This window comes from Lineus longissimus, chromosome 8 (assembly GCF_910592395.1).
Source record: "Lineus longissimus chromosome 8, tnLinLong1.2, whole genome shotgun sequence".
NCBI lineage: Eukaryota > Metazoa > Nemertea > Pilidiophora > Heteronemertea > Lineidae > Lineus > Lineus longissimus.
The window spans coordinates 7931759-7959704 of record NC_088315.1 but is presented as its reverse complement, the minus strand read 5'-3'; the positions used below and the strand labels follow the sequence as shown (position 1 = coordinate 7959704).

The following is a 27946-nucleotide window of genomic DNA, read 5'->3' as shown; positions in this document are numbered from 1 at the left end:
ACTCAAATGTTAAAGGGGCACTGGTTGAATTAAGGACGAGCCAATAGACCCACATTTGAGTCCTGACCCAATCCTTTTGCTGAAGTTGTTTTGGCAACACTTTCTAATTTACAGTACCAGCTCGTAGTGAAAATCAATAGAATTAGCCAAAGGTGAATGTGCTACCACCTTTTGTCTGAATATGATTGGGATGCATTATTTTGGTTGATACACTCAAATGAAACGGCCAGGGGCCATTGTGCTCACCGTATAGATATTTGGTGCTTTGGAATTCATCCAAATTAAGAAACATTGAACATGTATAGTATATAGGTCAAACCAAAGTCGGTATGACATGTGATGTATCGTTGCTTGGGGTAAGTACCATAAGAATATCATCAAAAACAAGTCACTAATAAACGAGATATTGCACTTTTTACCTATTTTAGTTTTGGCCTCCTGGTGGCCGAGTTGAGTACCAGATCAGATCGAAATTCCGTGTCCGAGGTTACATGACATAGGGAGTCATGTGTAAAAAATTTCAAGTTCAAAGCTTTAGTGGTTAAGAAACGTGCCATAGTTACAATCAAACGACCAATTTACGCCATTTGACCTCTGTGACCTTGAAAAGCAGGTCAGATCAAAAACTCATATGATATGTGATGTATCCTTGCTAGGAGAACCTACCATAAAAATGTTATTGAAAACGAATCACTAAAAATAAGCAAGATATTGCACTTCTTACTTTTTCCATTATGGCCCCCTGGTGGCCGAATAAAGAATCAGATCGGGCCAAAATTCGGCATCAAAGGTTATCTGATGTAGGGGGTTATATGCACCAAGTTTCAAGTTCATAGCTTTACTGGTTAAGAAACGTGCCATAGTTTACACTCTAACGGCCAATTTACGCCATATGACCTCTGTGACCTTGAAAAGTAGGTCAAATTGAAAACCCGTAAGGTATGTGATGTATTCTTCCTAAGAGTACCTACCATAAAAATCTTATCGAAAACAAGTCACTTATAAGCGAGATATCAGACTTTTTAGATTTCCACTTTTGGCCCCCTGGTGGCAAAGTTGAGAATCAGATCAAACTGAAATTCAGCACCAAAGGCTATGCGATGTAGGGGGTTATATGTACCAAGTTTCAAGTTCATAGCTTTAGTGGTTAAGAAACGTGCCATAATTTACACTCTAACGGCCAATTTACGCCATATGACCTCTGTGACCTTGAAAAGTAGGTCAAATTGAAAACCCGTACGATATGTGATGTATTTTTCCTAAGAGTACCTACCATAAAAATCTTATCGAAAACAAGTCACTTATAAGCGAGATATCACACTTTTTAGATATCGGTTTAGGTTCTGCAGCACAGATGTATGGGTGCAACATTCAAATTTAACTACCATGAGATTGAGAAGGAGGTTCCTTGTTCATCATGATGACACAGATATCAGCTGCAAACTGACCCCCAGTGGCAGTACTTGTCGTTTGCCACTCCATTTAATATCAGTGGTTGTCTGACTTAGATTTGCTTGCTGTTGCGTCTTAGCCAGGGATAGTGAAAGACTTCATTCGTTTCTGTGAACATCATTCGTAGCAATAGTATGTGATGAACGACATCCTCGCACTTGTAGCTTCTTATTGACTTCATTGCTTATCAGCCGCACCGTAAGAAATGAAATAAAAGGTCATCAATTTTGCACACAGTATTTTATTCATATTACATCAAAATATTTATAAGCACTTACTCGTACAAAAACATTCTTTACATAGAAGCCTGTCGACTTTCTGACAAAACTGCAAACCCGGAAATGTTCGCCTGGCTTTTTTGCATTACAGAATAGTGCTCGAAATATATTGTCCAAGCTGAGGGAAAGTAAAAATAAACACTTGTTTCTCATCCCCGCTAGCTTGCCCTGATTTTGGGCGCCACCCAGAAAATCTCTTTTATTTCACAATTTACCACCTCTTCATTATGTTTTACCTCAGAGTCCTACCACACATGCATAGCCCATGACGAGAGCACCTTCATTATATGAGTGTGATTTCTGATTAAATGTTCAGGGGGTTTCATTTAATCCAAGGTTGTGTGTTGTTTGCGGACGTGATGTCCTTCGGTCATGGTACGGACCTATTTCTTCAGGAAGTTTTTATTCTTTTAATACTTGTCCGAAGAAACTGCATCATGACTGTTTTGCTACTTTAGCAGGTGGTGCTCCGATTGCTTCAGGCTGAGGTAGCTTTTGCTTGTTTAACTTCTGGTCTTTACGTTTGAAGTAGTCCTTCATGTTGTCGATGCGAGACTTGTACAAGAATGCGTAGATGTTGTCGGCATTGAGCGAGGCTGAAACGAGAGAAAAACACTCAAATGTTAAAGGGGCACTGGTTGAATTAAGGACGAGCCAATAGACCCACATTTGAGTCCTGACCCAATCCTTTTGCTGAAGTTGTTTTGGCAACACTTTCTAATTTACAGTACCAGCTCGTAGTGAAAATCAATAGAATTAGCCAAAGGTGAATGTGCTACCACCTTTTGTCTGAATATGATTGGGATGCATTATTTTGGTTGATACACTCAAATGAAACGGCCAGGGGCCATTGTGCTCACCGTATAGATATTTGGTGCTTTGGAATTCATCCAAATTAAGAAACATTGAACATGTATAGTATATAGGTCAAACCAAAGTCGGTATGACATGTGATGTATCGTTGCTTGGGGTAAGTACCATAAGAATATCATCAAAAACAAGTCACTAATAAACGAGATATTGCACTTTTTACCTATTTTAGTTTTGGCCTCCTGGTGGCCGAGTTGAGTACCAGATCAGATCGAAATTCCGTGTCCGAGGTTACATGACATAGGGAGTCATGTGTAAAAAATTTCAAGTTCAAAGCTTTAGTGGTTAAGAAACGTGCCATAGTTACAATCAAACGACCAATTTACGCCATTTGACCTCTGTGACCTTGAAAAGCAGGTCAGATCAAAAACTCATATGATATGTGATGTATCCTTGCTAGGAGAACCTACCATAAAAATGTTATTGAAAACGAATCACTAAAAATAAGCAAGATATTGCACTTCTTACTTTTTCCATTATGGCCCCCTGGTGGCCGAATAAAGAATCAGATCGGGCCAAAATTCGGCATCAAAGGTTATCTGATGTAGGGGGTTATATGCACCAAGTTTCAAGTTCATAGCTTTACTGGTTAAGAAACGTGCCATAGTTTACACTCTAACGGCCAATTTACGCCATATGACCTCTGTGACCTTGAAAAGTAGGTCAAATTGAAAACCCGTAAGGTATGTGATGTATTCTTCCTAAGAGTACCTACCATAAAAATCTTATCGAAAACAAGTCACTTATAAGCGAGATATCAGACTTTTTAGATTTCCACTTTTGGCCCCCTGGTGGCAAAGTTGAGAATCAGATCAAACTGAAATTCAGCACCAAAGGCTATGCGATGTAGGGGGTTATATGTACCAAGTTTCAAGTTCATAGCTTTAGTGGTTAAGAAACGTGCCATAATTTACACTCTAACGGCCAATTTACGCCATATGACCTCTGTGACCTTGAAAAGTAGGTCAAATTGAAAACCCGTACGATATGTGATGTATTTTTCCTAAGAGTACCTACCATAAAAATCTTATCGAAAACAAGTCACTTATAAGCGAGATATCACACTTTTTAGATATCGACATTTGGACCCCTGGTGGCCAAACAGAGAATCAGATCGGACCGAAAATCAGTGTCAGAGGTCAGCTGACCTAGGGCATTCTGTGTACAAAGTTTCAAGTTCATAGCCCTAGCAGTTAAGAAACGTGCCACTGTTAGGATACGACGACGACGACGACGACGACGACGGACACAGCGCTATCATATAGACTCCCCTTACGGTGAGCCAAAAATGGACTAAGAGTTTTTACAGACATATTTGGTTGACATTGGTGGTCCTCCCAAATAAAAGCACCACCCAGATGATTTTTTGCACCCTTTTAGCTTGTTTGTATCATGCCCCCCCCTCCCCCTCCATGGATTGTGAAAAGTTTGAAAATGCCAGGGGGTCAAAATAACGAGGTATAACGATCAGCGTAATTTAGTGTAACTGAGACTAAAGGCTCAAGTAACGTGATGCCACAATTAATACCTTGCTATCATTTTATACTATGTATAGCCCACCAAACGATTGATCACGCTAACAGTATAATTCGATCTAACCACACCCAGAGCCCTAAATAAGATTTTGGTGGCAGATGATGAATTAAATTTCATTTGGGTGAAAGATGGGTTTTCAAGGATGCCCTCTTTTGACAAGTTTCAAAACTACAATTTCCTTTCAAACAAGTCAAATTAAACTGATAAGATCCCTTCAGGAATCAAGAAGATTTTAATCACCTCTCCTGACATGTTATTTAAGTATTATATGTCATAACCACCACGGCAAGTTTCTACAGGAAAGGAACTTTAACATAACATTGTTATTTTCATGTCATGACACTGTCATGAGACTGTCAGCATCCGATGCTGGGGAACGGGAACAATAGTCACACCATTCATTGTAAATTACGCAGATCCTCGGGGCAAAGTGTCCTCATGATAGTATCACTCAATTACGACGCTATCCTCGCGCTCGAGCAAAAACGGAAGACGCAATTTATCAACGCTGCATCGTTATAGCGCGAGAGGCATTAAACCTCAAGCAGCACAATCTTAAAAGATTACACACTTTATGACGACCCGTTTCCAGTCGACAGGGCCTCGGCTGTAATCATTTGCAAAATTGGCGACCATTTAAGAAATAAAATGTAATTTTCAGACAAAAGGTTGCGAGATTCTTCATCCATTATGATCATTTACATGTACAAGCGAAGAATACCAACAGAGCAAGCAGGAAGTTGCCCGCTCGTTAATTTTCCCGCGGATCGGAACGTCACGAAGATGCAAGACAATGATCACTGGAAAGATTACGGAAACTCCGTCCTGTGAGAAGAATCCTAATTTTCATCCAAAACGATAAAAACGATCATCTTCTAGAACTTGAAAGAGCTAACCATCATTAAATGCGACTTAAGAGATGGGATTTTTTTCTAAATAAGTTGATAACTTGCCAGAGTGGTTAAGAGAACATTTTAACCACGATATTTTAAAAGTGATGAAGTCGCTATCTTTCTCAAAGGAGCTACCCCAGCTTTTTTCACTCCTAAACCCGCCCTGCTCATTTATTCAATACCATGTGATAAGTAATGGAATGAAAATCAAGACTCAAAAACAAGCAAGGAAAGAAAAAGAATGAAATTAGGGGAATAGTCAGTGACGCCAATTTGATGGTACGTTAGTGAGCCTTATAAAACATATTTTCAGCCAAACACTGGGTACCCTACCACACATCCTCCAACTCCACACTGCAACCACTTGACTGACTCCAGCCGAACGAATTGTAAAATTCTTGCCCCATCGGCATTCTAACCGGCCACTTCAAGTGCATATTCATAACAAAAACGTCACTCTCTATAATTGATTTTACCACAACAGCCATCAACAGAATGACGTGGATGACATACTTGTAAGCATGATATACTGGGCCACTCCAATATACCTCTGGGGGACAAATACATTTCATATTCAAAATAGCACGTTTGGTCGCGGCCAAACACTTGAAATGTTATTTTGTTTCTGTAGCTTATGCATCATCCAAACCATGTGTTTTTTTACCCACGATATTCAAAAAAGATAATTAACTAACATATAAAGCTTACATAATTTGGCATTATGTGGCCTTCTGTTAAGACTTAATGCCAAGTTAGTGAGTGACTTGTTTTGAACAACCTGCCCCAAAGAGACTTGTGCCAAAGTTTTGGGAGGATAAAAAATGCAGAAATATTTCCTTTTTTAACAGTCCAAATCCAGTCTATGAAACACTCTAAAGGGGGAGAAATTGTGATAAGTCATCATAGTTTTGTATATTACATAACAATAACTTGGTATAAAAGTTTTTGTTTGTCGCAAAGACATAGAATAGAAGGTTGACACGATGATATCATGTGTGGATGTTGCTTCCTAAGACATCACAAAAGAACGTTGCGTGGATGATGGTCCCTATCTGGACTCCACACAGGGACAAAGATAATCACCCCGAGGGGGCATTTCCCTGTGAAGAATCGAGTTGACACGCCATGAATCCCCAACACGACATCCCAAGACCAAAGCCAAGAAAATCTAATCACCGCACACTTTGACATATGATCGCGTGAACGTTACGACAAGCACCCTATCAACGTGGCATTCAAACACAATTTCTAGCCATTATAATTCCATTCTCAAACGAGTTAATTTTATTCTATGTGCATCGTGGATTTAACTCGTCCGCGCGACCCATCCAATGTGAGTTTGACTCCGTATCTGTTAAATGACGCGTGAACGACTGCCATAATTCAACGAAAGTTAATTGGCTGATGCGACATTATGTCAGGGTCTATCATATCACCGTAACCCTCGTTATGGCATTTCGCACATTTTGTTGCGATTTACGCTCAGATTCTGTGCACCATTAACAAACTATCTCTCACAAGTCCATTTATCAAAATAATGTCATTTTCTCACCGCAGTGGGACGAAATTTCTTTGAGAAATAAACTCGCTCTGGTAAAGAAATTGCTTCTATATAATTTTACGATTGTTTTCTTTACCAAACAAAACTGACTACAAGGGGTATAATTTACAAGCCCCCCCCCCTCCCCCCAAAGACAGCTACATTTCGTAAGTCAGGTGTCAGACCTACTACTTGGCAAGTCAGTAACAGATCTCATGACTAAAATTTCTACTGAAGAATTGAGTTTGAGCTCATTATAGCCAGGTAGCACCACTGCACCTCTCTGTTGACGAGACTGGACAATACTTAAGGGATAACTTGGGCATGAGATAGGTTTCTTGCAGGACCAAACCAGTACTTATAGGAATTAAGAGCGCAAAATGTGTGCCAATAGGATTTTTAGAGGGCACATGTACTACAATGTGACATTGTGGAAAAGATATTTCCATCTTTAGGTACCTCAGAAAAACACTTAATAAATACAAAACCCCAGATTTTTTATTCAGCCTCACATCAATGATAGTTTGTGTATTCTAGAGCTAGCTAACAATCAATCACTCTTGTGCATCAGGCCATTACAAGTTTGAAACTGTGGTTAAAAATCAACAACTTTCAAAAGATATCCGCTCTGGATAATAAACGAGGCCAGCCTTTTTGACATTTAAGCTAGAGTTGTCACCAGGGTTCTCGCAGAAGAGCACGGACAATGTTTTAAATGCCAACGATGACGACGTTTGGGTAATTAAGTTTCGATTCATCATGATGTGTGACGACTTTAAAGATCTGAACATAAGTTCCACTTTTGTTGCGACGGGTGGAGAATTTATTGAATTTAATCGCGCGAAGATTGGCATCTGTACCGAGGGGGTACCTCATTGACAACGTAAACACTTGCGATGGCGATTAGCACATTTTTATACCCAACATAGGGAAAACATAAAGAAGATTTATTGAGACATTGATGAAAAATATGTGATCGGTGATAACATGGAAAGACGTTTGATAGATACTAAACAGGGAATTATGGGATTAAAATGACGGCAGTAAAGTATCCTTAGTTGAGATGTGTGCCAACAGCACCAGTACAATTTTCAAAAGAACAAAAATTTGCACAATATTTTAAGAATCAGTTACGTGAATATTCAGTTCACACACGCAAAAACAAGAAAAGAGGAACGAATGAAAGACCAGCTTTGCCATTATTAAATATTCACCTGTCAATCACCATAAGAATAGCCATCATGTGTCATCATGTGACTAAACCAATTATTCAATTATCCAACGCTCCTGGCTCACCTCGCTTTGATATGAGATACATGTGCGCACATAAAACAAATTCCCTCGAGAATTTTTTCCAAATTCGACATTGTTCTGATGCTGATGGGTAAAAAGCGTTTATTTCATCGCATGACCTGGATAAGCGTATAATATTATAGCGGCACTGGGAACGTCTAGCTCATTATTATTTTCATAAGGTCGCAATGTTTTGCCAGAGGTTTGTCTGTTTCTATCATAGCCCTCCCAGGCTAAACTTTATATCAAGTAACAGCAGACACAGACAAAGTTTGACTACAGAGTCGAGAATCGGCACAGTTCATCAAGGATCCTATTATTAATCGTCATTGTAATCTTCTGAGAGATCCCAGCTGCATGGATTATACCAATAAGAAAATTTCCACCAAATAAGACAATTTGCGACAATCTTCTAGCAATGCACATGATTTTCAACCAATTTTTGCTGAAGTGGACCAAGCGTGATGCTGCATTGCTTCATTTTATCGCATGGGGATTCCGTAAATTAAAGGTCGAATGGAGTCACGTCAGAGTGCAAGGTCATCCTAGTTAGGCAAACTTCGTCAAACTGTCCTGGAATTGATTAGTCAGGGCGTAGATGTAAACAAGAACGCTGCCCTTTGACCCTTGCGTTGATCCTGGGGGTCGTCTATATCCAGCGATGTGAATTTGTTGTATTTGTTATGACTTTGCTGCGATGTTTACTTTTTTATCAAATTAATCAATCAAGAATTTACAAGTATTTTTCAAGTAAACAAGCAAGGATAGAAAAGGAGTTGCCAACAATGTAAAAGGGTTATCTGTGCTGCTGTCTTGTTGACGATATCATTTTGGGGACATTTTCTCTCCTGCAGCAAGATGGTGCAGAGAATGTCAAGGAAGACTATCTCGCCGGCCTGATGAGACAGGCTAAGATATGAGAAAACCTAGCCAACCAACTTTCAAGGGAAGAAGGGATGAAAAGATCACCAAAGTCAAGAAAAACAAGCAATGTGATTGGACAAGATCAGAACAGTGGTCAGAAACAGCCAATCAGATGTTTTCTATAAACAAAACTATCAATCAGTCAATTGTTCAAACTGGGCTCTTGCCACTTCCAAGCATCGTTCAGCGAAATATATCGAATGTTTCACGACTCCCAATGGCAATGGTACCATGTGGGTGAACGATACTTATAAATTCCAAACAGACTCCAAACTCGAACTGTAACTTGATCTCACTGGCCTTTGTAACAAACATGCATCATCCACAATGACCGGGGAACATTAGACACAATCAAATCACCCGAAAACTCAATAAAATAATTCCTCGGACATGTACCGGGATAAAATAATCACCGTGACACAATGGCCGACAAGTTACCGTGTAATAAACTTGTAATATAACGCAGTTATCTCATCAGGTATGTTTCATGCCTTAGGAGAAACTGGAGCATCGGGGGTGAAGAAAACCTGGAGCTGCTGTTTCCGTGACATGAAAATAATTACCGTAGGCCGCCTCTCGGTAATTGTGCATGAAAAGAAATGATTGGCCTCTATTTCTATCATCCTATTTGAATGGATCTAGTTTGTTAACACTAGATCTGCAGGAGACAGTTATACGGCGACGGGCACAGGATGTCACATAAAAGTTACAGGATATTTTGTAATTATTACAAGTTTTCTTCTTCTTTAACATATGCTCTGGAGTTGGAGGTGTTCCTCCCCAGGGAGTGTTCCTCCTCCAAGGCGGTATGAGCGTTTTTGCATGCCACTACAGTTAGACACCAGTTGGGGTTATTGGCCTCAAGACTCCATCTTCTGCCATTCTTTACAAATAATAAGTAAATTGCCTGTGAAATCCACACAATTTCAGGGGTTGTCTAACGTTCCTGTTGACACGGAATCAAGCGTTGTGAACTGCAATCCTCTGCACAAACCAAAAAATCTATTTTCTTTGAGAATTCAAGCAGAAAATTTACTACTGGGACAACCAGTCATCGTGATATAACATGGGTCACACCGATTGAGTGAGATTTCATTTTCCTATTAATTAGAATGATACAGTCATTCAGACAAGAATCGTAAGATCTAATTCGGACCCGCGGTAACATATTAGATTAGATTCATCATCCTCGAAACTAATCGCTGATTGCCCTATGAAGGGGTCAAAATTGTCTCCATAACCTCTAGAAATTAGTAAATGTCATTAAGAATGACTATGCTGCGTTCTACATTTAGGGCAGGATGAATCTTTGGAGTGCACAAGAATTTGGTGACACACGAAAGCAGCACTGTCTTACCTTTGAAGAAGTTCCAATGTTTATTCAGTGAAACAACATGTTCTGTATAAAGTTTGTGGTCTTCTGGTAACTTCTGCAATAAAAAGACAATCTTGTCAATTCACAACACGTCTGTGGCTCTATATAGGATACATAAATGAGGGTCTGTTGGATGAGACTAAAAGCCGTGGTCCCTTGTGCCAAGTGTCTAAGCCTGGGCAAGTAATAGAAAAGGCACCAGATAGGTTGACAGTAGCCTAAAGTGGACTCCATACGTCCAGTAATAATCCGATAGGGTCACGATGCCAGTAAATGATACTGATATTGAAAACAAAACTACCCACCACATATTCGTTGGACATTTCTCTCGTAAACACCATCACTGGTTCGTCTTCTTTCTGTTGTAAAACCCACAAGTTTCCCTCGCCATCGAAGCTTATATCCCAGGGCGACTCTGACACAGAGAGGGTCTGCTTGTACTGGAACTCTGATGACTGGTGGTCGCACTTTAAGTGATATAGTAAAATCTCTTTTAAACCTTCCTTTAACCTGCAAAGAACATAACATAATTTGAAATAGGATACATTGTAAAGAAAGGATTTGTTACTCATTTCAATGGACTAGATCGAGATCCAAAGTGCAGGGATGTGACAGTACTCGGAGCAAAAAACTGCCTCTCAAATGTTTATTTCTCGTCAGATTTCGAAAATGATGTTTTTCTTGAAAATTGCTCACAGACTTACCATTTAAAACTGACTGCCAATGTACTTGATTCTTTGTGAAATCGACAGGAGTGTACGGCAAGGTTGTTGGCAGATCTGTCCTCCACGTCAGTACTCGTACCGGGCTCTAAGATCTTGAGGCAGTCTGTTATTGCGAGCTGTTTGCCTTTGCTGTAATCCCACAGTCGTAGCGTACCATCCTGAAAAGTCACATGATTATCTTAAATATGTTAGCGGCATATTTTGGCCAGACGAGGTCCATAGGATTGGACCAGTGGATTGAAGCAACTTTAGCCCTTATTTCTCCAAACCCTGGGCTCCACACTGTAATTTATGATTCGAAATGGCTTTTGTTTCTGTTTGAAAACTTACCCCAGAACCTGAGACTAATGTGTCGCGTTCTCCTGTCAGCACAATCTGACTGACAAACCTGCAAACAAGACAAATCAAGAACCTTTTACCAAAGTTAAATGACTGCCATTCAATATTTAGCTCACATCAATCCCGCAGAACTATAACTCCTTATAGAAATGATGTTTGATGATCAAGCATTTGACTTTGAATATGAGGCTTCAACTTCCTGTATCTGCCAATGGTTTGTAAAGTACCAAGAAAATGCATTGCATAATATCAAGAACTGATAAAGACTAGTCACGACGTACTCCGAGTGTCCGAGGCAGTATGCATGGATGTTGTAAGCATTGGGGTAATGTGACACTCTGATCTTTTCATCTCGGTCGCACGTGATGATCAACTCGTCATTTGGAGTAATGGCCTGAAAAGATATAGAAGTCATGATAAGTAAATGCTGAAATATTTCAACTGCTTCAGATCTCCATTAGAAAATATTTGGCAGATTCCTTCCCCCGATCTGCTTTTGGTCAGTTTATGAAAATCATGGCTTTTGTAGCCATGCTCACATGTCATTTTTTGTAGTTGTGTGATGTTGCAGACTGTTTTTGACCAACACTTTTTTGAGCGTAACTTTTTCCTTTCTGTCAGGAATCCTTTGCCAGTGAACATGTGACAGGCATCTTAATTACAATATCACTGAGACCATCTCGTCATTAGCTCGGCCTCATGCTACGCCCATAACACCGGCTAGCGCATGAAAGTATCGTTTAGCGCTTGCTGCCAGTAGCACATGCTACCCAAGACAAAGAAGCCACGTCCACCATAGCAAGAAAGGGTCACGTTATCTCTCGGTGCGGCTTGTTAGGATTGTCCAGGGGTCATTGCATTAGCCATGCCTGGGGGTATGCTAGCGGCCATCTACCTGATACCATGGGCGAAGAGGCTGGACACTGCCTTGAGGGCTCTGGGAGCTATGGCTAATATGCTACATGATGGAGGGATATAAACCCATGGACAATATTGTACCAAATCTAAAAATTAAAACTGATGAATTTTAAGTGTTTTGGGGTAAAATTTCACCAAGGTCAGTTTGGCTACACAAAACAAAGGGGTTTGAGAATGGCCAGAGGAGTGCTCGAGGTTAAGGCGCGTCAATAATAGATGGGACTGATGAAGTCGACATCACCTGGCCCAGGTGGCAGACGCGGCTAATAAGGTTGGAACCTGACAAGACATCCTCGCCACGCATCTCAGAGTTTCCATTCTTAATAGGTCATCAAAATTGATGAACAGCCGTCAAGCCAAGGATGGCCGAAGAAAATGTGACAATCATTGACTGATTGTTTCTTCTATGGATACACTTCTGTGCTTGGAACAGACCTCCCAGTGAAAACTGACACAAGTTACCTGACGATATCTTAAAGATTATATTTTCCTGTCGGAACACTTCATTTACTGATTTCAGATTGCATCTCTGTGAGCTTTAACTCAAAGTGCACCGAACGGTGTCTCCGCGCAGGAAAATATGGCTCGATTTCGGTTTTGCACTTGGGGTAATGGGCATACTCAGTAGAAGATCCAAATGCACATCATGAACACTCTCGAGCACTCGACTTCAACCCTAAAAAGTTATTTGACCCGTCAGCTAAAGAACCCCAAGACACAATATTGTCAAAATACTTACAATGTCTAAGAGCATGGATAAATGCCCCATGAGAAGTTTCCCGCATTCTGTCGGGCGGTCGACGGGATAACTGTACACGTCACCGGCTTTGTCCGCAACGAGGATGGCGTTGTTTGAATGTGTGAATGTGACTTTGTTGACGCGACGTTGCATCGCCCTGAAGCAAAGATAAACAAGGTATGATGCTTCGAGAAAGAGAATGTCCTTGTACACGGCCACTTGTGTCTTCTTAGAGAAAATGTGTGCCAGCTTGGAGGCCATTTGCACCCTTTACCCATCAGAGGCCTTCCTGCACTTTACTTATGAACAGAACTGCATAGTTTGCCTTGTTTGGGACAGTCAGATATGGCCGAATATGTCATAACAAGGTCTAATGGGTGGGTGTATCAAATCTTTCAAATCATTCAAGATGATACGATGAAAAACTCACAAACTGCAAACAGATACGTGTCCAAAAACAGTTTTGTATTTTTCATTGCAAAATAATGTTCTATGATCCAAACTTTGGTTAACACATAAAAGGACTGTTTTCGAACAACATATTTTCTGATACTAGAGTAAATGTCAAACCATTCACATCATGCAATGAAGCAGCACTCAGCCAACCTCATCAAACATCATCTGTCCCTGAAATCCATTAACACCATTTTCTTGAATGATTTGCAAATATATGCATATGCAACATGCATATTTTTTAATGTTGATTTTCAACGACTTTCCTAGTTTAGTGCCCTACCTACATATTGACCAAGTGGTTACAATTTGTCGGTGATGTTGACAGAGGGGAGCGATTGAGTTCAGATCCTTGCATTAAAGCATTATCATCGTATCATACAATGTCAATCGAGACAATCCATTATATTTGCTGATAATGTAAGCCGTTTTTACGAGAAATTTGTGACCTGCCATGGAAAAACCCCACAGTTTTTATGTCTCAAAAACAGAAATTTTAGTTCCTTAAAAGCCACGCCAGTTGAGAATTAATCAAGAATCTTAGTGAGTTCAATCTTAACGTGAGCAAGGGTGCCATCCTATCTCAGTTTCACAGATCTAGCCCTGATGAAAGGCGTCTTCCAACAGGTATTCATCTATAGTTCTTCTGCCTCAGACAAACCATCCATTTACAAAAGAGGGTTAAGAAAACTTCAAAGGGACCAGGTCTAATTACGACCGTCGCTAATAAGTACACCCAGCGTCTCTGTTTCGATTCGCTAGGTACACACATACACACAACTCTGTCATGAGAAAATGGCAAATTAGCGCGGTAAGAGCCCAAGTAGTGCTGTACAGAGCCGCCATTGTTCCCACTTAATGACTTTGTAAAACTCCGCGCAAAATCCCGCCATTGTCTTTACTTAGACAATCGCGGCCAATCACTGCGGCTTTGATAACTTCGCTGCGCGGGACCCACACAGCTGATGTACCGGCACCTTTCAATGTAACTAAATGACGCTGATTTGTTTAACGTTCGCCAACAATGGCGTGATTCCTGTCCACCTGCGCGGAGATAAAGACAGCGGGTTTTTTAATCTAATTGGCTGTCATTTTGCACGAGACTGATGAGTGGACAATTGATGGTTTTGGTGCAATTCAACCTTGAGGAAACTATCAGGATTAGGACCTGGTTTACAATAGGTTAACCTTTGAGTAAGACTTCAGGGATCCTTTATACACGAAAGGCATATCATAAGAATTTAATAGGTATTTTTTAAATAATGGAAATACATCAGTCAGACAAAAAGTTACTAAATCGTCCGATAATATTTTTGATGAAATGAATGTGCATAAGTTTAAAGCAGTGTGTGGAAGGACAGATATTCTTCGACACAACATCACACCTGGTTATATGTTCTACAAAAGTGCTTCCAAATAGCTTTTTATTCTTGAATTTTGTCCATCAACAAAATGCTACACTCTTAAAGCTAATGAACGTATCAACGTATCAACAATCGTCATCTCCCAGCTTCACCAACGGATCAATGAAATGGTTTAACTTATAGTCCCCAGGTGGCAGCATCATTTCCCAACACGCTCAATTCCGCTCAGAACTCGATAGTTTTCTGTAGCTATACATATTATTTTGGTGCATGAGCCACTAAAGCATTTATCTAATTGTTTTGGGTCATTAGGTATTTACATCCAACATTTTCCATTAATTTCTAAGATTTAATGCGCCAAACGGAAGTTTAGGTGATTAATATTATGATGTAACCTCCCACAGGGGGAAAAACAAAAATGTCATCTTCTTCAAAATAATAACACATAAAGAAATTAGAAACTTATATTGTCACTGACAGCACATAAACTAGTTGAGTTGGTGTGTTGGCACACATTTTGACATGTTTTTATATTTAAGTCTCTTTATTATTGATTTAGAACACCAAAGCTGGACTCCCTCGCAAACAAAAAGATGTCTAAAATTTGCAAGACCGTTTTTTCTGACACCTAGCTGTGGCAGTTCAATATATTTAACTCCACTTCGACATGAACTTCAATGATGAAATAAAACCATTTTCTAATTATGTTTACAAAACATCCTTCAAAAATTGAAAACTTGATACTGGTATTAAATTCATTCTAATTATTTGTTGATCCCTTCTAATTACTGATTGAACTCATAGATCGAATTTGAAACTCCAGCTCAAAACGCAGTGCCTCAATTATAAACCACAACTCGCCATTATCTAAAATCGACAATCTTAAAAACATTTTAACCGAGATCACATGACTCATTATAACCCCTCACAATCGCCCCCTACCTATTAACAAAAGGGTCAAAGGTCCTAGGCGTAACCTAAGAGGATCTACCCACTATTCCCCTGTGCGTTCTAACCGGCCACCTCACCGTGCCGCCATTGAGTTTGGAATTACCAAAGATAATCACAACGTAATTAGCCGGTTAAAGTGACATTTTTACATCGTTAATAAACCTTTAGAATCATTAACAGTGCGTTATAAGAATCATTAATAAACTTCACATCAGCGACGCAATGCAATGCAAGGCTGAGAATTATTTCTGGCTGTTTAGTTGGGGAAATTAGGGAAGCGTGTTGTCACCCAAAAAGGGAGCAGACAGTCATTGACTTTTCGCTGAAATTGCATGTCGGGATTCGGCTGGGGGCCTTCTTTATGACGGGACATCGAAGAAGGTACCCCCCCCTCTCCCCCCTCTTAGAAACAGTTTCAAAATTGCAAACAAGCCATGACAGGTAAACGTCATCAAGAAAACATGGCAGTGATTTGAATTTTGAGGAACATTACAGCTTTTCATCCAATAAATCAATGAGAAAATGATTTCCTACATTGCTGACATTTCTGACAAAGTAAGTTTCGCGGTAAGGCACATGACAGAGCCGCCGTACAAAGCGCCGAAGTTAATCCAGAATCCCCGCCGAGTTGGCGTATTTTCTGGACACTAACTTTAGCGCTGAGGAACCATGGGATATCCGATCCACGCATTTTTCCGTAACGCCTCAGAATATTAAATCGAGATTAATTTTTGTGTCGCTTGTATGGGGAGCGGATGGTGCCAGATGAAGTCGCAACAGCGCTATTAGCCAACAAATTCACACTTCAAAAAATTGCAATTACCAAAGCAGAGGTGGGTCGCGTTGAAATATGAAAATGAAAATGTGCGTATGAAAATTAATTTCAAAATTAATTATGTTCTTTTCGTTCGCATAGTGTGCTGGTTCCTGCCTCTGGTGGATGGTGTTTAACGTTCATAAGGTCACCTCAGCTGCGATGAATAACGCCTGTCGGCTCAAATCCTTCGCCCGCGATGATGTATAATGGCCGTTTACGCAACCTTAGCTCAAAGGAAATTAGTGTGGAACGGGCTAGAAGAAATATTTCTTCAACTGGGGTCCATAATATCAGAGAGGTTATGATGTCGAGTTATGAATCAACCCTGCTGTTATAATTCCAACACTAGTTATTTTCATTTCATTCAGGTTTATCACAGCAACGACCAATTCTTTTCACAGAAACCTGAGGGGATGAACACCTCAGATGAAAGAGAAAATAGAAAATACTGAGGGACCATATCGCACTGGCAGAGACTTCAACGCTAAACTATTCAAAAGAGACAATATTCAACCGTAAGACGCATTTTGCATTTTTTTCCTCAAAATTATTCTCGGTCTAAAGTGAGTTAAATGATTTCTGTCAATACAGGAAACTTGTTATGTCCATTTGTCACCAAAATGAATTATTCCACGCAAACCACCAGAACCAAATCTGGACAAATTTTCACTATAGAAACAGCCTATAAGTCCAATTTAGATTTAACTTGCGTATGTTGGTCAGGCCGAGGCGCTTAATTGACCAATAACATTTCCCGCGGCCGCCATTGTTGGTTTCAAATGTCCGACAAGACCGATCTGGAATATTTATTAGGAGCTGATTGGTTTAAAGTCATTGTCGATGACGCTATTTTCCGTTGTCGCAGCATTTCATGTGAAATGTCAAGTAGCGCAGCAGTAAAAGGGATAATCATAGCGAGTGTTCAATAGAATTTTTGATTGACAAAAAATCACCTAGTTGAGACTTTGCTCCAATTCAATGCACCGTTCGTCCTCCATAGCATCAGCTGCTTCCGATCGTTGCATGTGGCAAACCAGTCTCCAGACTTGGAAAAGGACATCGTCTGAATCGCATAGGTACCCTCTGTTGGAGTGCATCTGAAATGACATAAATGTACAAATATTTCATAGTTGAGCTGCACTTTGTTTTTTATCAACGCGATGTGGGTGCCTAAGAAATTCCCGATTCAAGTTTCACACATCGACATAGCATTGATTGAAAATGTTTAATTCAGACAAAAATATTCCGTCGAATATGGTCTTCAAGTTCTTTTATATATTTTCATCAAAATAATTCTAGACACTACAATTCTGTGTGCCGATACTGCATTTAATGATGACAAGTTTAGTTAGTTTTTCCTATAACGTGCTGAAAGTTCCTATAAAATCGTTTTAGCGGTAAATTTTACACAAAATCTAGTTGTAGAACTTCGCCAGATTTTGAAGCCAGTTCCTGGCATTCCACTGATGTGTACTGCATCCCAATGTCGATTCAAGACCCTCGGGACAACATCATGTCCTTGGGGCTTACCCTCCAAAATCTAATAGTTTGAAAATCAACCAAAGCTAGGGTAATCATTGCTTGCGGAATACTAATCTGATGGGCCAGACTGACTGGATGGTCAGACAAATTCGGAAATTAAATCGGACAGGAGGTGTGTGCAGCCTTGAAATCATACTGGCAAGATAAGGTTGCTTAGACTCAATCCAACTGATAAAGTTAGTCCATCAGTCATACTGCATCCTAGTATTCATATGTTGTGTAAAGAGCCCGGAATTTCAGTTCAACTAAATCCACACAGGTTCCTGGGATCTGCATGGGATCGAACCCGGGCCAGGCTCTATATTGCGTGGCAACCAGAATTGTTAACCACTTGGCTATATGAGACTCCCCATGCTTATTTTGCTAATAAGAGTTTCCTTCCCGAACACCACCAAACTAAACCCAAGACCTATTGCTATTTAGCCAGTAGCTAATTGGTCAAAGTTTCTTGCTAGAATGTCAACAAACTAAGACAAGTTGTCATATGCTGACAAGAAGTAAAGTTGAACAAGAGACAACCACTTCAGCCATCTAAGACCCTCTTGTCTCACCAATCCCCAAAAGCAACATGCCTTTTGGACAATTTTCCACTCGTGCCGACAATAAGGCACTAAGACAAATAACAATTAGAAAGATATCGTCGCAGGCTATTTGTAGTCCTGCCACCTACCTGGCTTCACTATCCAAGATGGTTCGCGGACATTTGCTATCGCCAATGACACAATTAACCGGCGATAATCGTATCGTTCAGACCTGATTGAGTTTACGATTAACCTCCGAACTGGCCGCGCATTCTCTGAGCTGCGATAAGAGTAATCAGTTTAGGAACACTGGGACTGATCACCAGTTTTTAAAGCCTCTTATACAGTGCGTCTAGAAAAAAGGTGCCTCTTTTAAGAGTAGTGTTATTTATCTTGTCTTTGAATGTATGGTGCTTTGAATCTTTTCACTAATTTTCAATTTTAGCCGCTTGTCATTAGCAAAACTATCAACCCCCTCACAGCCAAACTGTAAGTTTCCAATCATAATGCCAGGAGCACTTAAGTTTCCTAACTTGCCAACATCAATTCGGGGCTGGGGGCAGCAAAACCTAAGCCCCAGCAATAGGCAGCCCGAACCATATCCAAGCACTTCGGGCTGCATCATTCTTGTGGCTAAGAATTCTGTGTCCCTGTCACTAACCAGAATGCCGACCCAATGACAAGTGACTTTCATTATACTTGCCAGGTCTAGAGTGGAAAATTTAATTACTTAATATGACAATCTCGCGGTAATTATTCCGAAATCTCGCTGTGTGAATCTTCCGCGTTTGTGGCGATACATAAAACAGGTGGTTGAAGACGCATTGGCGATCACTGATCACAATGGCCGCCTGATGAGGTGTATTCACTTCGGCGCGGCACCATGCAGTTCAATGATGTCACGGGCGACCATAATGAGACAAATATAACAGGAGAGGTCGTCTAGAAGAGGCTGAAGAAGTTTGGTTTGGTTTTATGAAGAATTTATCGAACTGAGTGCAACGCTGAATTTCTGCTTTCTTTTACATGTTCATGAACCAGAAGATGACTATGAAATACTAAGCCTGAGAAACACTAAAGTAAATTCTCGGAAACCTGCTTCAAGATCAAGTACAATTCCGCCATGTTTCCAGAAGGAACTTTTGGTTGGAAAAATGCGGAATGTATCTATAAGACGCTTTAAGTTGATGGCCAAGAAGTATCACAATATAATTTCAACCAAAGAAAATGCTAAACTGCATAAAATGCCGTTAATTTCATTTCATGAACCCAAACCTTCTAATGACAAGCAATAAACTTGAATGACAGATCTTTCCGCTGCACGACAGCAATATTAGGTTTGTGAACGCGGTGTAAAATGGCGACAGAAACAAGAATTGCCCGCAGCGAAGCTGTATCTCATCTCGACCCAGTGATGCCCGCGGGCAGGAAATCTTATAGAAGCAACGCGAATGCCACGCGTATTTATACTGCGTGTTTGTTCTCGGGTAAATGGGGCCAATATTGGCTACACGGTGACCCTTGTTTGTCTATCAGGGCAAACAGAGGGGCTAGGGCTGGGCAACGGAGATAATGAGTTCTTATTAAGTACTCTGATTGTGTCACGGGACGAGAAGAAAACCAATTAAACGAGCCATGTAATTCTTAAGGACTTGGCACAGCATCGCCTCAACAATTTTAGTAAATAGCAACGAATGAATTAGTACAATTTCGTGATGAATAAGTGGAATTTTAACACGAAAAATTCTCTGAATGAAAAACTATTTGTATCAACTATAGACCAAGAAATATTCGCCTTTCATTTTCGCATTTACAGATAATCACGAAAATATATGGCAGCGAAGAAGATAATCTTATTGAAACAACTGTTACGGCCGAGAGTCAAAAAAAAGTCTGCAAAAGCGGCAATTTCACAAAACACGAAATTAAATGGCCGTAAATATTTTTGGGTGGGCAGTATTCTATTTTACGTCAATGTTTATGAAGCCAACAGTTTGTGAATTTGCTTGTTTTTAATGCGTAGTCGCAATCGCAAAAATCGCACCATCGTACGTGAACTTCTCCCGCTTTACAGTATGATCACATCACCTGGTAGATCGATTATCAAGGCAGAGAAAAAAAGATGTCCCTCTATGCGCCAGCAAGATGGCGTTGTCAGCGCCCAGATGGCCGAGTATAAGTTAAGAGTTTAAGCTCGCTTTAAAAGACGTGCCTCTAAAGTGTCTGGGCATCTGGTGAATTCACACATTAGGAAATCCATTATAACGACAGGGTGACATATTGGGCCGTTCATCAGTTAACTCTTTCAGGTCATCGCAAACACAGAACAAACCGCCACATTTATCCTGTTTTTTACTAAGTGTAAATCCAAGCAATGGTTTTTTACGAGTACCTGTAAAAAACATATTTTAGATTATATTTTTTTATTTTGCCGAAGACTTAGAGGATGATCAAAACCCAACCTATGGCCACCAACTTCTTACCAAAAAAAAGAAGCCAACTTCAGTCCCAAGCCCAAAATCCCTGCAAAAACTTTTAAGCAGAATACTTAGTATATGATAAATATCTGCAACATGGCGAGAACGCACCTTGAAAAATATCACACAACTGAGAATTCTTATACAATCATGGCGAAGAATTGTGTAATGTTTACATGAAAGTATCGCAACGTTATCTTCTTGTATTTTTAGCCACGCCCTAGGACAAGTACATCATGTGTCCTTTTGTCATCATTACGTAAAGATATGTTTGAAATATTAATCATTGCTCATGCAGCCAATGCTGGCAAGTTTTTTTACCGTTATGCTGAGCATCTTGATTTGGAGATATCTTTAGACCGAGTCTGACAGAAGAAAGAGCGTAAAATATTGGAACAATAAGTAAAGTCATAAAGACTAATCTTTATCAATTCTTGTTTTATCGTCGCAGGTTTGATTAATAGAAGATTTTATACCAATTTCTATAAATTTTCTGTTAAAAATTGAATTGTAAGTTCTATGCTTACATGTGTATGTATTTTGAAGAGGGGTTTTCAAGTAGAGGTGAAAGGGAAAGTGTCTCGATAAAATTGCAGGCTTGCACTTACGATAACCATCAAGTTTCTGAGTAAAAGGCATTACAATGTGAATCTTAAAGTCTGCCGACTGCAAGCAGAACCTTTGGGTATGTTTACTTGGATATAGCCTTCACTTAGGAAATCAGGCAACTTCATTCGTATTTTCAGATCTCCAAATGCTTTTTCTATGTTCAAGCCAACTCTGTACGCCAGTGCAAGTCTTGGAATTACAACCAGAAAATGCCCACAGCCTTAAACCCATGACACAAAATAATTCAGGATTTGACCATAAACCCTCGCAGATACAAAAGTCCTAACGCGAATTATAAGAGCGTCCAAGAAAATGTTGAGATTTTACAACGTCTTATAAGTCGCGGCACCTGTTTCTTTAGCGGCTGTTTCCCAAGCCCTCGTCGCAGGAGCATAGCACAACATGTCGCGAGACCCCCGTAAGCCTCCTTGGGCATAAACTTGACGATGGTAAGAAAGAATCTTCAAGACAACACACAGGGATTAGGACTTTTGTAGTAACGCAACAACGTAAAGCAGATTAGTTTAGAGCACTGAGAATACTGACCCTCGTTGGCTGACGATGTTTCTTGGATCCGATTTGGGAGACGTAATGTTTTGATCTGGATTCAGCTGAATTTGTATTTCTGATTTTGTGCCCTGTGGGCGTTTGCAGACTCCACTCAAATGGTTTAGCCACACATTTTATATACGTTTTAAGGATCCCGTCAGTTCATGATGTAATTATGTAATGAAGTTCTTCAAAGCTGGAGATGGTTTTTCTCACTTTTGTGTCACCTGCACAGTGTTTGGCATCTTTGTTATGATTTGCCTGCCCAACAATCAGAATAACCGGAGGGGGGTGTTATTTTAGAGCACTGGGTAGGAAACTCACCCTTTTGGTTCTTCAACCTGGATCTCATTTTCTGGCTCAACGGCGACCGTATCTATCACCTCTAATTTCTTTTCGCTGCAAAGATAAAAAACAATGTAATTCTTAACTGAGTATGCAGCAGAACCCTTCACTATTCGAGATGTTCCTTGACGTTATGCGGAAGGCTTTTGGCTTCCTACAGCATCATTTGCGGTGCTGACATCAGCCCGGATTTCCAGTCTGATATGTTTAGACCCATCTCAAATAGAGATAAAATCTGAAAACTCCCACAAAGCACAAAAAAAACACACATTGTATCTTAATTCAGATAAATCCTTCCCGGCATGTACAGATGGATCTAAACACCTCGCACTCGCAGCAAGAAAAAAATATTATCACAGATACATGTACTTTCACCCAATCTTTTCCTTTTTTGCAGGATAGAAACTTTTTCTTTCATATAATAATATAAAAATTATGATAACACTTTGTTATACTTGATATAATCTAACATGGCAACTCTTTTCGGCATGACAAGTCGAATGCGATGGGCAAATATCTTCCTATTTATCAACGACAAGCTATTGTCTAATGTCCAGTTGAATTTTCTTTTAATGGATTCTCTTGAAGGAATGTTTTTTCCAGGAAATACATGGAGTGTTTCACCCAGAAACCATAGGCACAGGGAACTTAAAAGAGGAGAAAACAATTTACATCAACTCTACTGGTATATCGGGTGGTGCATAATATTTTTCAACTCGTTGCTATTTTCAAAATTACGTTTTCATCCCTGACCAAATTTATCACTCTGCAATGAGTGCAATGAGTTAAAAATCAAACTGCATAGTGCTGGAGAATCGAGACGTTCTGAAGAAGTGTGGAGGAGAAACAATATTCAGTCAAGAGATAAATCTGAAAGAGTATGATCTTACCCACCAGATGGTCAAGAAATACAGTAACAAATGTTCATAAATCCAAAGTGAATGTTTGTGAATTTTAGAATCGTCCAAATAGGCACTGTGAATTTGCAAAATATCCTGTCAAAAACACCCAAGGAAAGGGGGTGATATACACAACAGTTTCCTCTGCACGAACCGGGAAATTTTCACACATCTTTTCTCCTTGATAGAAAGAGAAAACTGTAGCGTTTCAGTCGGGGATTTTCTTGTGTGTTTTTGATCAATTTTATATCTGAGATCAATTCGTGACTAACCAACGGGATTATTTCCTGGCATTGATAACCTATAGCCAATACTGCCAGTATTGAGTCCAATACTACTGGCATAAACACGCTATCCCGTGCGCATACACTAGAATTAGCACAGCAAAAGTCGCTAGAGTTGTGCTAGAATTTGAACTGGAAATTTCTATGCGTGTATGTACATGACATATATATACAAATATGAAATTTAAAATATTTTTAAAAAAGAGGAAATATCAGCTAGTGCCACACACTGTTCGTTACAAAAATAGTCATACAATCTTTCGCTTGTCACGTTTTTTCTATATGTAGAAACCAAGATAGAAAATGAATTAAAATATGCCGACCAAATCTTGGCAGAATTTCTTCACTGTTTGAAGCTTTGAGACAGAATGCAAAATTATTCAAGGCTTGCAGTCTTTAACTTGAAACTCTTTGTAACTTAAAAATGAACACAGAAATCACTTATTGACTTAGAGTTAAGAAAACTGAACTGCGCCAGCCATGGGCTTACCGGTATACTTTTTTCTAAATTTCATGTTAAGAGTTGGATTTGTTTGTAAACAAAGCCAATCCTGGTTTTGATTGTGATGAAGGACATGGACTTGATCGTGTTCATGGCTCTTAGAACTTTTCTTGCTATTTTCACAGAAGTAGATGTGAGAGTTAAAACTGTAGCAATTATACCTCATCATTATACCCCCTGGTTCTTCATTCCTCACCCGATGTCCAATATATCAGAAAGCAAAGCAGATCAAACAAATCCTGCCATTACTTTACTTCTGTTTTCGTTATTAGTCGCCCCTCCCCATGTTCCCGGAGCAATTACCGCCATTTCATCTTAAGTCTCGACTGCCCACTGGTCAGCGCCGCTCAGACAATGTTCCAAATCGGAGATTGGAGTGCCCAGACCTGGCTAGCGATGGCGCTCAGCGGGCCCAATCTTGGATTAAACCTGCAACGCTGGCGGGGAGAGCTGCGCTATTGGGAATCAATAGGGCTTTGGGACAGTGCGAAACATTTGCCGCGGGAGGCTCTACCCAATCACCATCTGGGCAGACGGATGAAGACAAAACAAACGAAAGATGGGCAGTTCATGCCATAAACAAATACACATTAGTTTCACCTTTTAAAGGTGATAAATTTACACAATTAGATGCAGAAATGGAAGGAAAACACCACTGCAGTATTGAGGCAAAAATTCTTTCTAGCTTTTCGAAAGGCTTTTAATCTTTGACCCATAACCAAGTCGAGCTTTGACCCAAGCTATTTTCACTTTTATCAAAAGATGAAACTCACATAGGTTATAAAAGTCTACAATTGTCTAATTGATAAAGTTTCTAGAGGTTTTTTTCCAAGAAGTTGCTCTCTAACTGTGCCAATGCACTATTATGATATGAAAGATTCACGCATGAGAGGAACTCAGAGTAGCCCGAAGTGCCAATGCTGTAATTACAGTTTTAAAGTCAACTAAAACCACTGATTAAACTGCACCAAGCTCTCTGACATTTGCTCTCTCAGAGTTGTAATGATATCTTTTCTTTCAAAATTCCTTAACTGCCCGGAGTTTTCCGTTGCAACATATTTGCACAATGCTGAGCCGTCTTGATTAAAATCCTGTCATCTTAACCAGAGACACAGCAAAAGTCTCAACCAACGCCACCAGACAAGTTCTAGAGTTCGCTCGCTGAATAAATAACGTTCGCCGGTTCAAAATGCAAATATTATCCATGTGACACGTGAATTGGATGACGGGTGATCCAACAGCACATCGTTGTGACACGAGGTCGGCGAAAGCAATAATATATGCAGATGAACCATCGCTTGGTCACTGCAGTTTTTAACTAAACTTGTTTCCCACACTGTGATATTTTGGATGTTGCATTTCGATGAGTAAATGCAAGAGGTTTCCCCCCACCATTACTTATAAAACAAATTGCTTTCTTTGCAATTGAATCATATTCTATTTTTTCTATTTTTACTTGTTGACCCTTTCAATTCAAAAAGACATCATTTTTTGAAACCTTTAAAGTTTTTTTCTAGCACAACCCACTCCAACTCAATGTTAGATGTACCACAAACCTCCCAGAATTGGCAATCAAACATGCCTAATTTAAAAAATATCTGAGGCTCGCTTGTATATTTTTGCTAATTTATAAACAATTCTTTTATTTTCATTTCTTCAGTATGCGGTAACCACTAACTGATTTCTCTGACAGACTTTAGAAGTCAAAATTAACAGAAAGAAAAAACAATGCCTACCCCTTGACGACTTGAGGGCCAAATTAGGAAGCCGAGGCTGATCTTCATACCTTTTGATCATCTTTTTTGAATGGAAGTGTAAGCAAGAGCTAGGCCAGGGGGTCCATTTTGTTGTCTCCCCATGACTAATATATACAGCTACAGAACTGGGTTTATAAAAATGTATTTAGTCCAAGACAAAGTCCCTAATCTGATTAATGACAATATTTAACCAAAGCAAATTTCTTGTATATAATTTGTAATCATTTAGTTTCCCTATTTTCACCAATAATCTGGACCCGCTCATTCACAGGTCTGAACTCACTAGAGCATGACAAATGGTTTCCATAGCAACCATGGAAGCCAACAGTAACATTAGGACATTGGAAAAATGAAAATCGAAGTCTCTTTCATCGATCAAAAGTTGAATCTACCGAGAAGGAACTCTTCTGCATTAGCTCTTGTCTATTCCAGTGGTATCACCGATCTCAGATCACAACGGGTGCGTAAGAAAGCAGGAACGGACTGAAACGGACCAAAACGGGCCGGATCGGAGTTAAAATTTGCCGAAACGGAGCTTCTAGTGGTTTTAAATGGCATCTATAGGCAAGATAGGGCCCCTGAATTATAAATTATGTTCATATAATGAAGATCAGACTTCTTTTCCATCGTGATATTGATGATACACTACAATCTGGATGTACAGTACCGGAAATCCTGGCGGTACGTTTTTAGATTACCCACAAGTCTGTCAGTGAATAATTTAACGATCCGCCAATGAGAAAGCCGCATTCATTGATTATGCTCATTCAAAGGCCAATACGTGTCTACCTAATTATACATGATTTGTAGTTGAGCGCAACACAGTTTTTCTCAGAAGGAGAAAGATTGATTGGTTATATTCCGTATGTGCGAGACTATCCCAAAGACTTATGGGTAATCTCAAAACGTACCGGCAGCTCCCCCGGTACTGTACATCCAGATTGTAGTATTGCCTGATTTGGTCGAGGCCGATTCCATTAGCAGACAGCGCTTATACTGCACAAGAACTGATGACGTCACTTCAGCTCTGTGTGAAAGTAAATTTAGTCCTCATCAAATATTTAGGGGCTATCATGGAAAAGAAGCATAATCTTCATTGTATGAACATAATTTATAATTCAGGGGCCCTATATTGCCTATAGATGCCATTTAAAACCACTAGAAGCTCCGTTTCGGCAAATTTTAACTCCGTTCCAGCCCGTTTTGGTCCGTTCCTGCTATCTTATGAACCGGATCACAACACAAGAAAATCATGGTGAGTGGTCGCAGGTACTGGCCGATAGCTGATATTTTATGATTCATGATGCATGCTCTCTGCCAGTGCCACAAAGATATATATACCTACATTCAACCAAAATTTGAGGATAGGGGAACCCACTGTTTTAAGAGTATAGTTTGGACCGACAGACTGAAGTGTCCGAGAATAAATTAGAAAAAAGAAAACCCCATCCGACTTTAGAAAGTAGGCGGTCTATTCCAATTTAACGGTCGGTTCTACCCCTAAACCGATGTGAATGTATAGTACCCCTAGGTATGCACGGCTTAACCCGCCTGCCATGAGGGAATTCCTTTATACATCTGGCAGACCTTCCCACGCGATGCGAGCTCTGGATTTGTAGTTCGGTACTGAGACGCATGAAGCGCTAAGTAGGATTGAAGACGATCCATCTCTGTCCGAAGGGGGGAGTGTCGTACCCCTAGGTATATGGCATGGCTTAAGCCGCCAGTGGTTAGGCCAGTTGTCAGTGGTCCAGTGGTGGTTGGCGCGTTGGCCCCCACAGTCCGGAGTGGAAGTTAAGCAACGTTGAGCGCGGTCAACCTTTGGATCGGTGACCGGCGCGTAAAATACAGTGAATGTGGTTGTCCTTCGTTGCTGATATGGCTTCAAGGTGCTGATTCATGTTCAGTTTTATACTTTACCTGATATCATAGAGAGCAAGCTTTTGACCGCTTGAAAACACCACGAAATTTCCATTCTGAGCGATAGCTGCCAT

General features: G+C 40.0%; 1 protein-coding gene across 1 annotated transcript; it reads right to left on the bottom strand.

The window, feature by feature from the left end:
• Positions 1-1696: 1696 nt before the first annotated feature.
• LOC135492629 (tRNA (guanine-N(7)-)-methyltransferase non-catalytic subunit WDR4-like) lies at positions 1697-27946 on the bottom strand. The gene is made up of 10 exons (XM_064779188.1): positions 27873-27946; positions 22490-22564; positions 17421-17564; positions 12883-13039; positions 11507-11619; positions 11217-11274; positions 10866-11044; positions 10467-10671; positions 10144-10216; positions 1697-2326 (listed from the first exon to the last, which is right to left on the bottom strand). The coding sequence occupies exons 1-10, from the start codon at positions 27944-27946 to the stop codon at positions 2166-2168; spliced, it is 1239 nt and encodes a 412-aa protein (XP_064635258.1). The 3' UTR covers positions 1697-2165.

Coding starts and splice junctions, on each gene's coding strand:
- LOC135492629 (XM_064779188.1), bottom strand. CDS start 27,946: ATGGCAGCTATCGCTCAGAATGGAAATTTCGTGGTGTTTTCAAGCGGT. Junction 22,565..27,872: donor CTTGCTCTCTATGATATCAG/GTAAAGTATAAA, acceptor TTATCTTTGCAG/CGAAAAGAAATTAGAGGTGA. Junction 10,672..10,865: donor TTGGCAGTCAGTTTTAAATG/GTAAGTCTGTGA, acceptor TGTTCTTTGCAG/GTTAAAGGAAGGTTTAAAAG.